Source organism: Phyllobates terribilis, unplaced genomic scaffold, assembly GCF_046119375.1.
Source record: "Phyllobates terribilis strain yellow unplaced genomic scaffold, ASM4611937v1 Scaffold_3__8_contigs__length_932513732, whole genome shotgun sequence".
Classification (NCBI taxonomy): domain Eukaryota; kingdom Metazoa; phylum Chordata; class Amphibia; order Anura; family Dendrobatidae; genus Phyllobates; species Phyllobates terribilis.
Window position 1 is genome coordinate 842,941,422 of NW_027362763.1, and position 15,073 is coordinate 842,956,494.

Below are 15,073 nucleotides of genomic sequence, written 5' to 3' on the forward strand. Positions count from 1 at the left end.
GTAAGACTTGAACATTCCTTATTTATGTTTATTCAGATATTTTCCTTACATCCTACTGAGCCAAAAGTACAACAATATGACATGAGAGATTAAAGTAGAAGCACCCCATGCATTTTGGAAATGTTTTCTTTGAAATCTCTGTTTAATCACTAGCTGGATGCCAAAAATGTGATTCAGAGAGACTTGGCAAGCAATGAGACTCATCAGCTTAAATACTGAAGGTCCTGCTCCTCTGCTCACTCTGGAAGGAAACTTTAAACTGCAAGCATCAAGAGCCACCGACATCTTAAAGGGAAACAACAGAGATGGCCATATTTTGGAAGATTTGTGTTGTGGTCACATTGGCTGTATGCTCACAAGGCTTTGCACAAAATAAGAAAATGGCCCTTGCAGGTGGTTGGAGAGATATTAATGAAAATGATGAACATGGACAAGAGGCATTGCAGTATGCCAAAGAAGAATACAACAAGGACAACAAAGACGGATACATCACCAGAATCAGCAAAATTATCCGACTAAGGAGACAGGTTAGTGAGAAGTGCCATATCGATGATAATGATCCTGATCTCTCATATAATGCGCAGAAAGGGTTTCCCAGCAAGAGTATTGATGGGTGATCTACACATTACCCAGACTGGGAGAAGGAGTCACTGGAGATCACACATGGTTCAATTTTTTTCATGGACACTAAAGAAGTGTTCTATTTTCATGGACAGTCCAGGAATGTCCAATTGGTTAACAACCCTGATAAGTTAGTTCTTCCCACACTAGTAGTATATAATGCTACTGTTGTAATAGCAGACCCAGCCCATGGACAACAGTGGCACTGTTTCTAGAAAAAAAGTTCATTCCTATTTTTTATTCTTCATGTATGTGACCCAGACAACATTTAAAAACAGAAACCACAGTGAAGATCAGATAAATATGACATCACTATATGTAACTGAAGACGCATCCAATCAATAAACTACCAACAAAAGAACAGAATGATGCATATAGGTCTCATAAAACTTAACTTTTATTGAAATAAATATTTATGCAATAAAATCAATATTTAAGGCTATGTGCCCACGTTGCATTTATGAAGCAGAAAATTTCTGCTGCATAAATGCAAGTCCTCTCCCGGAAAAACGCATGCGGAATTCCGCACGCGTTTATCGCGCTTTTTTCGCGCGTTTATCACGCGTTTTCCACATGCGGAATTGCCTTGCGTTTTTTATGCATTGAACAAAGGCAATTCTGCTTGCGGAAACGCAAAATTAAATGACATGCTGCGGATTTTTGAACGCAGCATAAACGCTGCGGAAAAATCCGCAGCATGTGCATAGAACTTGCGGAATCCCATTGGGGACCATGGGGTGCGTGTTACCAAGCGTTTTTCAAGCGTTTACGCTGCGGAAATTCCGCATCAAAAACGCTTGAAAAATGCTACGTGGGCACACAGCCTTAAACTATTAAAGTATTAGTGTATGTGGTCCTCCTTTTGGGTACTCTATAGCTTAAAATATTTATTTTGTTGCATAAATATTTATTTCAATAAAAGTTATGTATTATAAGACCTATATGCATCATTCTGTTCTTTTGTTGGTAGCACATGTATTATTATTAATAATAATAATAATAATAATAATAATGCGAGGTCACAATTCCCCACAAATTCTAAAATGAATATCAAATATCTGACTGTTTAATTGATAAATGTATTTGAGATAATTTTGCACTTGTTTCATAGTCATAGACAGTCCATTAATAAATGACCTGTCCCCCAACCATTGAGTAGGAAGGACACATTATGAGGCTGGATTCACACGTAGTTTATCATGCAGTTTATTTGAAACAAAACTACGAGTAGATCCACATGTATTGTAGGCTGTTTCTAATGCATGTTTTTGTTACAAAGTCATGTTTATCTAGATAGAGAAAAACTGAAAGAATTGACATGCTGCAGTTTTTAAAAAGTTCACCAGATATCAAAAAACGCAAAAGAAGAAAATAGATTGTGTGAATGAGATTTTAGAGATCTCATACATTTTGCAGTAATATGCTGGATTTTTTTCCATATAGAAAAAATATGCATCAAAAATACTACTTGTGAACAACCACCAAAGGAAATTATATAACTGGATATGCTGCAAAAAAATCCAAAAACCCAGCTCGTACTGCAGAATTTTTTAACATGGAAATTAAAATGCTGTGTAATTTTCTTTGCATAAGTAAGTAGGATGATTTTTTTCAGATTTTTCCTTCTGTGTGCAGTCTGTATGCAATCCGTTTTTTACAGCAGAAGCTATTAATCATTTTTAAGACCATTCCCAGTTTCCTATGCTACAGAATTGCAATTTATCCATAAACATTGGATGCTATACTGATGGCCCGTATGGCATCTGACGTTTTTGGTGCACCCATAGACTTGAATGGGTGAGTCTCATCTGATTTATAGAAGAAACTAATGCATGCTGCTATTTTTTCACACACAGATTCAGCCAGTGAAAAAAAAATTGTACTGCCCTATTGAATAACATTGGTCCAAGTGCAGTCTGTTTTTTTTCTTGAATAGCACTGTGACCCAAAATACGGTCATGTGAATAAACCTTTACTCTAATGAATCAAAAACCTGAATTTAGGATTTCATTATGCCATGTTAAAGCAAATATTAAATATGCCTGTAGTTGTAACTTTTTCTATGATGTTTTTTAAATTATAGAGAATTCTTCAAGGTATCATTGCAGATATATTGTATCATTGCAGATATATTTAAAAGTCTATAAAGAAAATGCCTACAACTTCAGCAAGCTGCGTTTTGTTAGAACATTGATTCCAAAACCACCAGTAAAATGGCACAAACCTAAACACTATGGGGGGAGAATTTATCAAACTGGCACTTTCTACTCCAAATAAATTAAGAGGTACATGCCTCTCTTTAAATTTGGAAGATTTTTGGGCTGTCTGCGCACTTGAATATGTAACATACATTGGTTAAATTTCTGCTGTAATGTATGACAGCTTTCTGGCATCCATTATAATAAATTTATTGCAGGGTGGTCGACCACGACCCTTTTGCTAAGCCACACACCTATTTTGAACAAGAGGAGGGCCAATGCAAATATTTAAAGAATTTTGCACAAAATACAATTTGCAACAAAATTAGCAATTTTTCTTGCCTTTCTTTGTTGTAGAGGGAATAATAACTTTCACCCTGTGTATATAGAAATGTACATATTTTAAATAGCCAGTTTACCAACATCTAGTCATACAAACACTGCACAAAATGTCACAAAACTCTGTGTTTCTCTGTTCTAAAGTCTCATTCAAACAAACTGTATATTTTTCTATGTTTTTAACCCCTTTCCAACTAATGACATACAGTCCTTTGATGCGGACTCGCAAACCGAGCCCACATCTTTCCCAGCAGATGATAGCTGAATTAATCAGCCATCATCTGCCTCTAACAGCCGCAGTTGCCGTAGCTGGCATTCAAAGGAAAACGTGATTATAGCTATACATAGCAGTGCAGACCATTGATTTACTGTAAAATCCATGTCATTCATACTTTCTTTGCATTAGGTGGTTGCTGGTATGAAATATTCCATAGAAGTTGAAGCACTTGTCAGTCGCTGCTCTGAAAATGAATTTACTGCAGAAGAATGCCAAAATCAGAAAACCACAAAACAGGTAAAATCTTTCTGAAAAACAAGACTTTATTTTTTTTACAAAAGCCAAAAAAACCCAGAAGCAGGACCGCTACCTCCACCTTTGTGCCAGAGGAGTAGTGCCAGAGCTCTGCAAAATGACCTCCAGCCGGCCACAAATGTGCATGTGTCTCCACAAATGGTTAGAAACCGACTCCATGAGGGTGGTATGAGGGCCCGACCCCCACAGATGGGGGTTGTGCTCACAGCCCAACACCGTGAAGGATGCTTGGCATTTGCCACAGAACACCAAGATTGGCAAAGTTGCCACTGGCGCCCTGTGCTCTTCACAGATGAAAGCAGGTTCACACTGAGCACATGTGACAGACGTGACAGAGTCTGGAGACGCCGTGGAGAGCGATCTACTGCCTGCAACATCCTTCAGCATGACCGGTTTGGCAGTGGGTCAGTAATGGTGTGGGGTGGCATTTCTTCGGAGGGAAGCACAGCCCTCAATGTGCTCGTCAGAGGTAGCCTGACTGCCATTAGGTACTGAGATGAGATCCTCAGACCCCTTGTGAGACCATATGCTGGTGTGGTTGGCTCTGGGTTCCTCCTAATGCAGGACAATGCCAGACCTCATGTGGCTGGAATGTGTCAGCAGTTCCTGTAAGATGAAGGCATTGAAGCTATGGACTGGCCCTCCCGTTCCCCATACCTGATTCCGATTGAGCACATCTGGGACATCATGTCTCGTTCCATCCACCAATGTCACATTGCACCACAGACTGTCCAGGAGTTGGCGGATGCTTTAGTCCGGGTCTGGGAGGAGATCAGACAGGATACCATCCTCATCCTCATTAGGAGCATGCCCAGTTGTTGTAGGGAGGTCATACAGGCACATGGAGGCCACACACAATACTGAGCCTCATTTTGACGTGTTTTAAGGACATTACATCAAAGTTGGATCAGCCTGTAGTGTGGTTTTCCACTTTAATTTTGGGGGTGACTCCAAATCCAGGCCTCCATTGGTTAATACATTTGATTTCCATTGATGATTTTTGTGTGATTTTGTTGTCAGCACATTCATCTTTGTACAGAACAAAGTATTCAATGAGAATATTTCATTCATTCAGATCTAGGATGTGTTATTTGAGTGTTCCCTTTATTTTTTTTGAGCAGTGTATATAAATATTTATCATTGGCTGCAACACAGCCCCAAAGCATGATTGATCTACCCCTATGCTTAATAGTTGGTGAGATGTTCTTTTCCTGAAATTCTGTGCCTTTTTTTCTCCACACATACCTTTGATCATTGTGGCCAAAGAGTTCTATTGTCCATAGAACTTGTTTCCAAAATGCATCAGGCTTGTTTAGACGTCATTTTGCATACTTCTGATGCTGAATTTTAAGGCTAGGACGCAGGAGAGGTTTTCTTCTCATGACCCTTCCATGAAGGCCATATTTGTGCAGCTGTCTCTGTACAATGTACCACAACTCCATAAACTGCTAAATCTTTCTGAAGGAAATGTGAGGAATGTGTAAGAAATAGACATTCCTCACATGTAATAAAACTGTCAAACAGTTACAAATCATGCACACGGGAGCGATTCAACCATATCACCGAGCAGCTGTAACTACTCGGAGCTCGGCCCGAGCATACTCGGCGAAAGGGTTAATAGAACATACTCGCTCAACACTACAGCTGAGGGCTGATGTTCTTAGTCTGGGAGGGGGCCAATATCCATGGCCCCTTCCTAGGCTATTAATATCGGCCCATAGCTGTCTGCCTGGCCTTTGCTGGTTATTAATTGTAGGAGGCCCAACGTCATTTTTTTTGGCAGGGTCACCGCTTGTTAATAGCCGAAAAGGCTAAGTAGACAGCTGTGAGCTGATGTTAATTGCCTGGGAAGCTCCATGGTTATTACCCCCTTCCCAGACTAAAAACATTAGCCCCAGCTGTCGGTTTTCCCTCAACTGGTTAAGAAATATTTCAGGGACCCCACGCCATTTTTTTTCTTTTAGTTATTTAATTATTAGCTGCATACATGTACAGTAAGCTACACACACACTGCACTGATATCTCAATGACATCTATGTATATCTGTATCTAAGATAGTTTTATTAGTTAGTAAACTAGCTTGAAATGCCAGAGAATTACTGTGTGTAAAAGCTGATGTTAAAAACACATTGGATATAGATTGCATATGCATCTCATATCGATGTCATAAAGATGCTAGGTAAGAAAAATTGCATAGTCTCGCATGACACTCGTCCTACTTTTCAGGAATAACATTGGACCAATTTTATTTACGCTGATGAGTGTGAGCCCTAATACAAATACTGAAAATTATACTCAGTATACAGAACTGAAGTGATACTGTGCAATGAATATACAGAATAATTGTAGATAGTGAGAGTTATAAGTAAGCAGCATACTCAGCTCCATAATACAGTATATGCTACAATTATTTACACACAACTTCTTGAATAAATACTCAAGACTTCTTTGTGTGTGTGTGTGTGTTTGTCATGTAAGATGACCTCTGAAGCATGAAAAACAAACAAGAGTATGTTCAGTGTCCAACCTTCAAGAGGCCATATATTATGATTGTTATTCAGAGTCAGGGCTCATTCAGACATCCGAATTTTACACAAATGAGAAATACCGACTGATCATTCTGATCCGAGTCTGATCAGAGTTTGATTAGAAAGTGGTCCCAGTGTCATCCAATTTTCTCGTATGTGGAAAAATGAAAAAAAAAATTCTCCACCTTCTCCTTTCTGACAGTCCATAAAAATCTGACTGTACTTTGGATGTCAATTGAGTGCAGTCCGATTTTTTTTCATGGATCCATTTACTTGCATTGTTAATTTTGATCCCACCCTTGTATCAAAATCAGACATGTCTCCATGATTTTCCCCAAACCTTTCATTCCTTGAAAAACTACGGACATGTGAATGGCTCCATAGACTATCACAAGTATGACTGCTCTCCGTGAAAATCACAGATCGCACTCGTGCGCAAAAATCAGACGTCTGAATGACCCCCTCAGGAGGAGCTAGAGTTCAAATATCTGTTGTGCGACAATTGAGATGATCCAGAGTGACTATCAACCAGTCACTCAGCCTCTGCGCCGACACTGCTGCTTCTTGTGAGTGACTTGGCTTGCAGACGGCAAGCGCAGGAAGAAGAGCGTGCTTATCAATCTTTGGCAGAAGATGAAGCTCCACCTCAGAGTGGTGCCTATCCTGCCTCTTCCTTCTTAGTCTGGTTTTGTTTGCACTGCGCATATCAGTCTTTATAACATGTGCAATACAAACTTCACGCCCCTCTCAAAAAAAAAAATAATCACAGACGGTTCTTTTATTGCTGGGACTGCTGGGCTAATAAGTGATATGGAATGAAGAGTAATTTTACCAAGTGTCCTCCTTTTGTGACTCTCTGACATGGATCTGTCAATTAGGGTTAGTCTGTGTTGTCACAAAATGGCTACAGTGCTTCCAAGGCAACCAGATACACACTGCTGTTGTGCAATCTCAGACACTCTTGTGCTTTTGGATGGCCATTCCAAGAACAGGAGGACTGTGTTTGACTACTGATGCATAGTGTAAATTTGGTGGTTTCTTACAAAATTACCTCAGAACTTCTCAAAGAGAGGACCCTGAAACAGTAGAGAGGCACAAACAGCATTAAAATATATATCGGTTCTATCGTGGCACCATAGTAAAGGCATTGGCACTCAGAAAGCAAAGCAGTATAGAAAAGGATATTAACCCCTTTACAACCCAAGGTGGTTTGCACGTTATTGACCAGGCCAATTTTTACAATTCTGACCACTGTCACTTTATGAGGTAATTACTCTGGAACGCTTCAACGGATCCCCCTGATTCTGAGATTGTTTTTTCGTGACATATTGTACTTCATGATTGTGGTAAAATTTCTTCGATATCACTTGCGTTTATTTGTGAAAAAAACAGAAATTTGGCGAAAATTTAGAAAATTTAGCAATTTTCAAAATTTGAATTTTTATGCCCTTAAATCAGAGCGATATGTCACACAAAAGAGTTAATAAATAACATTTCCCACATGTCTACTTTACATCAGCACAATTTTGAAACCAAATTTTTTTTTTATTAGGGAGCTATAAGGGTTAAAAGTTGACCAGCGATTTCTCATTTTTACAACAAAATTTACAAAACCATTTTTTTAGGGACCACATCACATTTGAAGTCACTTTGAGGGGTCTATAAGACATAAAATAGCAAAAAATTACACCATTCTAAAAACTGCACCCCTCAAGGTGCTCAAAACCACATTCAAGAACTTTACTAACCCTTCAGGTGCTTCACACCAATTAATTGAACGTGAAAGGAAAAAATGAACATTTAACTTTTTTTCACTAACATTTTATTTTAGACCCCAATTTTTTTATTTTCACAAGGGTACCAGGAGGAATTGGACCCCAAAAGTTGTTGTGCAATTTCTACTGAGTACGCCGATATCTCATATGTGGGGGTAAAGCATTGTTTGGTGCACAGCAGGGTTCGGAAGGGAAGGAGCGCCAATTGACGTTTTCAATGTAAAACTTGCTGGAATTGACAGCGGACCCCATGTCACGTTTGGAGAGCCCCTGATGCGCCTAAATAGTGGAAACCCCCCACAAGTGACCCCATTTTGGAAACTAGACCCCTTAAGGAACTTATTTAGATGTGTGGTGAGCACTTTGAACCCCCAAGTGTTTTGCAAAGGTTTATGACGTAGAGCCGTGAAAAAAAACAAACATTTTTTTTCCACAAAAACGATCTTTTAGCCGCAATATTTTCATTTTCACGAGGGTACTAGGAGAAATTGGACAACAAAAGTTGTTGTGAAATTTCTCCTGAGTACGCAGATACCCCATGTGTTGGAGAAAACTACTGTTTGGGCGCATGCCAGGGCTCGGAAGGGAAGGAGTGACGCTTTTGAACGCAGACTTTTATGGAATGGTCTGCAGGCGTCATGTCACGTTCTCAGAACCCCTGATGTGCCTAAACAGTGGAGATGCCCAACAAGTGCCCACTTTTTGGAAACTAGATCCCCAATGAGTTTATCTAGATGTCTGGTGAGCCCATTTAACCCCCAGGTGCTTCACAGAAAATTATAATGTTGACTTGTGAAAATAAAAAAAAAACATTTTTTCCACAAAAATGAAAAAAAAAAAAAATTTTCACAAGGGTACCAGGAGAAATTGCAGTGGAGATGCCCAACAAGTGCCCCCTTTTTGGTAGTGGTAGTTGATTTTTGAATGTTATAATGTAGTGTTATACGTCAGTTGTGTAGGACAACCTGACGAACACTACACAACTGACGTATGACAACCTGACAAACACTACGTCAGCTGTGTAGTGTTCGTCAGGTTGTCATACGTCAGAAATCTATTTAACAGTCCATCGAAGTATGGTACCTTTTGAAGCAGTCTTTCATACACAGGCCAGGTTTGTCAGGGCAGGTGTCACATTGATAAATGGTGTCCTTGTGTATTCCCCTTTTATAACACACTCGGCACCTCTTTTGTGACTTTCCTTTTTTTTCGCTGTGAGGAATCTGCCCTGGGAAATGCTGGTCTGGTACAATTCTCGGTCCTTCAATTCCGGAAGTACTGGGGCCTGCTCCGTCACCGCTGCCAAATATCAGGGCCTTGATAACTGTCTCCTGGAAGTGAAGATATGACTTAGAAGTCTGGCCTGCACATTGTGACAGAAGGAAAGCATTGTGCATTGCCATCTGTACAATGTGCACGGCCAGCTTCTTATACCATACCTTGGCCTTTCTCAAAGCACTGTACGGCTGGAGGACTTGATCAGAGAGATCCACTCCCCCCATGTACTTGTTGTACCCCACTACACAGTCTGGTTTGGCGACCTGTGTAGTGGAACCTCGTACAGTGCTGAAGGTGCTGCCATCACCATGTATGGTGGTCAAGAAAAGGACATCCCTTTTGTCCTTGTACTTGACCATCAGCAGGTGGTCGCTACATTGGGCTCTGCTCTCACCCCTTCTGAGCAGCTGCCCAATTAGCGTCTTTGGGAGGCCTTTCTGATTTTTGCGGACAGTACAGCAGGCTGCGGTACGTCGTGCAGAGAGGGACTTGAAGAGCGGGATACTTGTATAAAAGTTATCCATGTAGAGGTGATAACCTTTATCTAGCAGTGGGTGCACCATGTCCCACACAATTTTCCCACTCACTCCCAGAACAGGGGGGCATTCAGGGGGTTCAATCCGGGAGTCCTTCCCTTCATAAACTCTAAACTTGTGAGTGTACCCTGAGGTACTCTCACAAAGTTTATACAGCTTGATCCCGTACCTGGACCTCTTACTGGGCAGGTACTGCCGGAATCCAAGCCGCCCCTTAAAAGCGATTAAGGACTCATCCACGCAGATGTCCCTTTGGGGCACGTACACTTCAGCAAACTTGTTGTTGAAGTGTTCGATGACCGGCCAAACTTTGAAAAGATGATCAAAGTTCGGGTCATCGCGTGCAGGACACCTTGCATTATCTTGGTAATGCAAGAACTTGTGGATGGCCTGAAAGCGTCTCCGGATCATGACCATTTGGAACACTGGAGTGTTATACAAAATGTCAACACTCCAGTATTGCCGAAGCTCGGGCTTCTTCAGGAACCCATAAGAAGGACCAGACCCCAAAACTTCATCATTTCTACTGCGTCTACAGGAGACCAGTTAGAAAATGATGAAGAGGGGTTTTGTTCCAAAAATTGATGAGCGTATAAATTAGTTTGGCCCACCATGAGGTTTACAAAATCCTCAGAGAAAAAGACTTTGAAAAAGTCTATTTCTGTGAGGCCGGTGGTGTCAAACTTGATTCCTGATTCCGCCACGAAATCAGGAATCAGTGACTCATAATTTTCGGGGGGCGAGGTCCATATGGGATCAGTAGTGGGGAGCGCTGGATCATCGTCTTTCCTGCGACGACGGCGGGGCGGTCCAGCAGAACCTGAGGAAGAAGAGGAAGAGGAGGAAGAAGAGGAGGAGGAAGACGACGAGGAGTCGGAAAAACAAAGAAATGTGGGATCCTCGCCCTCTCTGTCAGTGTTGGAGGCAAGAATAGCGTATGACTCCTCCGCTGAATAGCGAGTTTGGGATGAGCGGGACATTGTTTGTTATGTATGTGGTGCGTGTGTGTCAATACTTTATTTAGAGTGTGTGTGTGTCAGTACTTTATTTAGAGTGTGTGGAAAAAGGAAATACTGTATGTGGTGCAAACAGCGAGCACGAGTGTGGATTGGTGAACTATGTCACCGATCAATACTCGGCGGCTGCTGGATGTGCGCACGGATGTGTGGGGAGTGAGAAGAGAGGAATTGGGGTGGATGAGGGGAGATCAGAGATGACTTACCAAAGTCCTCTCTGTTCTTCTTTCAGGACCGGGAGCCCGGCGCTGGTGACCGGGAGCCCGGTGCTGGTGACCGGGAGCCCGGAGCAGGAGCCCAGCGCTGGTGACCGGGAGCCCGGCGCTGGTGACCGGGAGCCCGGACCGGGAGCCCGGTGCTGGTGACCGGGAACCCGGCGCTGGTGACCGGGAGCCTGGAGCAGGAGACCGGGAGCCCGACGCTGGAGACCGGGAGCCCATAGCAGGAGACCGGTACTGGAGCTGGAGAACAGAACCGAGAGAATTAACAGGGACACTGAAGTGAGGGGGATTGGGGTGGGAAGGGGGGTAAAAAGATGGGGGAGTGGGGAGAGGGGGATTGGGGTGGATGAGGGGAGATCAGAGATGGACTTACCAAGGGGTCAGCAGGATCAGCAGCAGGACCGGAACAGGAGACGGAGCCCGGAGCGAGAGCCCGGCGCTTGTGATCCAGAGCCCGGAGCGAGAGCCCGGCACTGGTGACCGGGAGCCTGGAGCGAGAGCCCGGTGCTGGTGACCGGGAGCCCGGAGCGAGAGCCCGGCGCTGGTGACCGGGAGCCCGGAGCGAGAGCCCGGCGCTGGTGACTGGGAGCGGAGCTGGAGACTCGAACCGGAGCTGGAGACCGGGACCGGAGCTGGAGACCGCAGAAAAAAAAATGGTGGTAAGGGGGGGTAAAAAGAGGGGGGAGGGGGGATTGGGGTGGATGAGGGGAGAACAGACTTACCAAAGTCTTCTCTGCAGGATCAGCAGCAGGATCAGAAGCATGCTCTGGAGCAGGAACCACAGCAGGTCAGGAGCAGAAGATCCAGGACGCTGGAGCAGAAGATCCAGGACGCTGGAGCAGAAGATCCAGGAGCAGCAGCAGCAGCAGTGACTGGAACAGGTGAGAAGATGGTCTTGTGGTGTCACAGAATATTCTGTGGCACTACAAGGCCCAGCACAGACACATCAAATGTGACCGCTCTGTAGAAATCCTCACCAAGTGTGAGGGTCTGCAGGGCGGTCACAGGGTGATGATAGGGTGGTGACAGGTGGAGGTCACCTCCCAGTCAGGTAATCTGATTGGAGCAATTATTGATGACATTGATTGCTCCAATCAGAGTACCTGAATACAGGTGACCGGGCGGTCACAGGGAGGTGTCACCTCTCTGTGACCCCCTGTGGTGCATGCTGTGCCCCAGCCATCTGATTGGTGACATTGATTGCACCAATCAGACATGGCTGGAGCAGAGCATGCACCACAGGGGGTCACAGAGAGGTGACACCTCCCTGTGACCGCCCGGTCACCTGTATTCAGGAACTCTGATGTCATCATCGATCGCTCCAATCACAGCAGTCTGGGGGCTTCGATTACATTACAGGGGGTCATGGGGCGGTGACAGGCAGGTCACAAGCCATTCACCGTCCCATGACCGCCCTGTCACCCCGCGGTTGCGCTACGATCTGTGCGATCGATGTGATCAGCGATCGCACCGATCATAGCAGTCTGGGGCCAGGGCTGGGGTGTCCTAGCAACAGCCTAGGATCGGTGCTCTTAGGAGCACCGATCCTAGGCTGCAGATCAGATCACTGTTTACGGCAATCACATTGCCGGAAACAGTGAGAAATGCTGTGATTGGCTGTTCATATTTGAACAGCCAATCACAGCGATCGCTGGTGTGGGGGGGCGGCGACACCCCCCGGGATGACGGCGCCATCTACCCAGACTTAAGTCCCGGTGCCGCATTAAAGATATGACATACTAATACGGGTCAGGCTCTTAAGTCCCAGGGCACAGACGCGTATTAGTACGTCATGGGCTTTAAAGGGGTTAAAGGGAATTTGTCAGCAGTTTTTTTCTATGCAATCTGAAGACAGCACGAGGTAGGGATAAAACTCAGATTTCAGTGATGCCTCTCTTATCAAGCGCCAAGGTTTTGTTTGCTTACAACAATTTTTAGCACCAGGAATTTATCATTGTTCTGACCAGCTAGTCCTGTGAGCCTTGGTCCAACACACCCCCTCCATTACTAACCTGGGCTTGATGTCAGCTGGCATTATAATCTGACATCAACCCCAGCCCTATTAACCCACTGCCACCGCTACAGGGCAGTGGGAAGAGCGAGGCTAAGTGCCAGAATTGGCGCATTCTATGGATGCGCCATTTCTGGGATGGCTGACGGCTGGTGTTTCTAGCCTGGGAGGGGGCCAATATTCATGGCACCCTTTCTGGGCTATTAATATCAGCCCCCAGCTGTCTGCCTAGCCTTTGCTAGCTATTAAAATAGGGGGGACCCCACGTCATTTTTTGGGGGGGTTCCCCATTTTAATAGCTGGTAAAGGCTAGGTATTCAGCTGGGGGCTGATATTAGTAGCCTGGGAAGCTCCGTGGGTAGTACCCCCTTCCCTGGCTTTAAACATCTGCCCCAGCCGTCTGCTTAACCTCCGCTAAAGACTAAAATTACGGGGAACCCCACGCCAATTTTTTTTTAATAAATCCTTTATTTTAACACTAAATGACAAGTACAGTAATCAACACTATCACTGTACTTATTATATATGTGACTGACATGTTTCTATCTATCTAATCTATGTGTGATGCTCTATTCTTTCTGTTCTAAATTGTCGGGTACCGGTGTATGCTGCTGATGAATTGCCGGCCGGCTTTTTTAAAGAGACAAAAACACTATTATTTTTTTAATAAATCCTTTATTTTAACACTAAATAACAAGTACAGTAACCAACACTGTCACTGTACTTATTATATATGTGACTGACATGTTTCTATCTATCTAATCTATGTGTGATGCTCTATTCTTTCTGTTCTAAATTGTCGGGTACCGGTGTATGACGCTGATGAATTGCAGGCTGGCTTTTTTAAAGAGACGGGTGCATGAAAATTGGAGGGCACTAGTGTGTTCCAAGTGCCCTGCTATGTTTTTCATGCACCCTCCTATATACCCTGCCTGCCTGTCTGCCTATATATTCAGCCTGCCTGGCGTTTAATTGAGCACCGTTCCCATCGATTTGGGCAATTTTTGACCTTCTGCAGACCTCCGGGGGGGGGGGGGGACCACCAGAAAAATGCTCGAGTTTCCCATAGACTTACATTGGGCTCGTTGCTCGGGTCGAGCACCTGAGTATTCCAATGTGCTCGACCCGAGCTTCGAGCACCCGAGCATTTTAGTGCTCGCTCATCACTAATCGTAATGTCACAGGAGCCTCAGAGATCCAGTGCCAGTATCACTGGAACAATGCCAGCAGTGAGTATAGGCTGTTTTTATTTTACACAGGGGAATATAGCAATTGAAAAGGATTTGTCTGAGTAGTGGACAACCCCTTTAAGTTTCACTGAAACTGCAGACCTTTTGCCATGGTTTGGCACAACCACTGTGTATTTTTCTTACGTTTTAGTTTGAATCACAGCAAAAGTACCACAAATCCTGCACAAGTAAATACTGTATATCCTTACCTAAACTTCCCACTGTAAAAGTAAGACCAATAGAAGAGAGCAGCTATGGAAGACATACTGTATCTTCTGTTAGCTTATTGATGGTTTTCTCATCTCACATTGTTCTGCTGACAATCTTTTGAAAGCCTCCTTTACACAAACTTTTTTTCTTTTATATTTTATGTTTGAAGAATTGAGTATTTTCTGCATTTGATCTTGAGTTTTTTTTGTAGTGAAAACATTTTTGAGCTAAAGAAAAAAAAGTGCAAGTAAAGCTGCAATGATCACCATAGAAAATACAGTTAAACTGTTTTTCAAAGGGGTTATCCAGTCCAGATCGATAAGTCTGCAGTCACTCTGGGTGACGGCAAACTTACGAATCCCCCCAGTGCATGCACTGTGCGCCACGAGTATTCACTGGTTTCTGAGCTGCGACCGGAGGCTATGTATGCGTTATACATACTCCCAGCCAGAGGCCGTCAAGTGGGCGCTGCCTCGCTTCACACACTTGCATTAAGCGAGGCTGCACCACAACTAGTGACGCGCGCTGGAGGGATTCAAAAGTCTTAACGATTTTGGACCGGACAACCCCTTTAAGCTG

General features: G+C 43.7%; 1 protein-coding gene across 1 annotated transcript in view; it reads left to right on the forward strand.

The window, feature by feature from the left end:
- The first annotated feature begins 201 nt into the window (after positions 1–201).
- LOC141257670 (cystatin-like) overlaps positions 202–15,073 on the forward strand; it is a 34,245-nt gene continuing 19,373 nt past the window's right edge. Inside the window, exons 1-2 of the mRNA XM_073672505.1 lie at positions 202–527; positions 3,565–3,672. Coding sequence (XP_073528606.1) covers positions 306–527; positions 3,565–3,672 — 330 coding nt within the window. The 5' untranslated portion in view covers positions 202–305. The remainder of the gene's footprint in view (positions 528–3,564; positions 3,673–15,073) is intronic.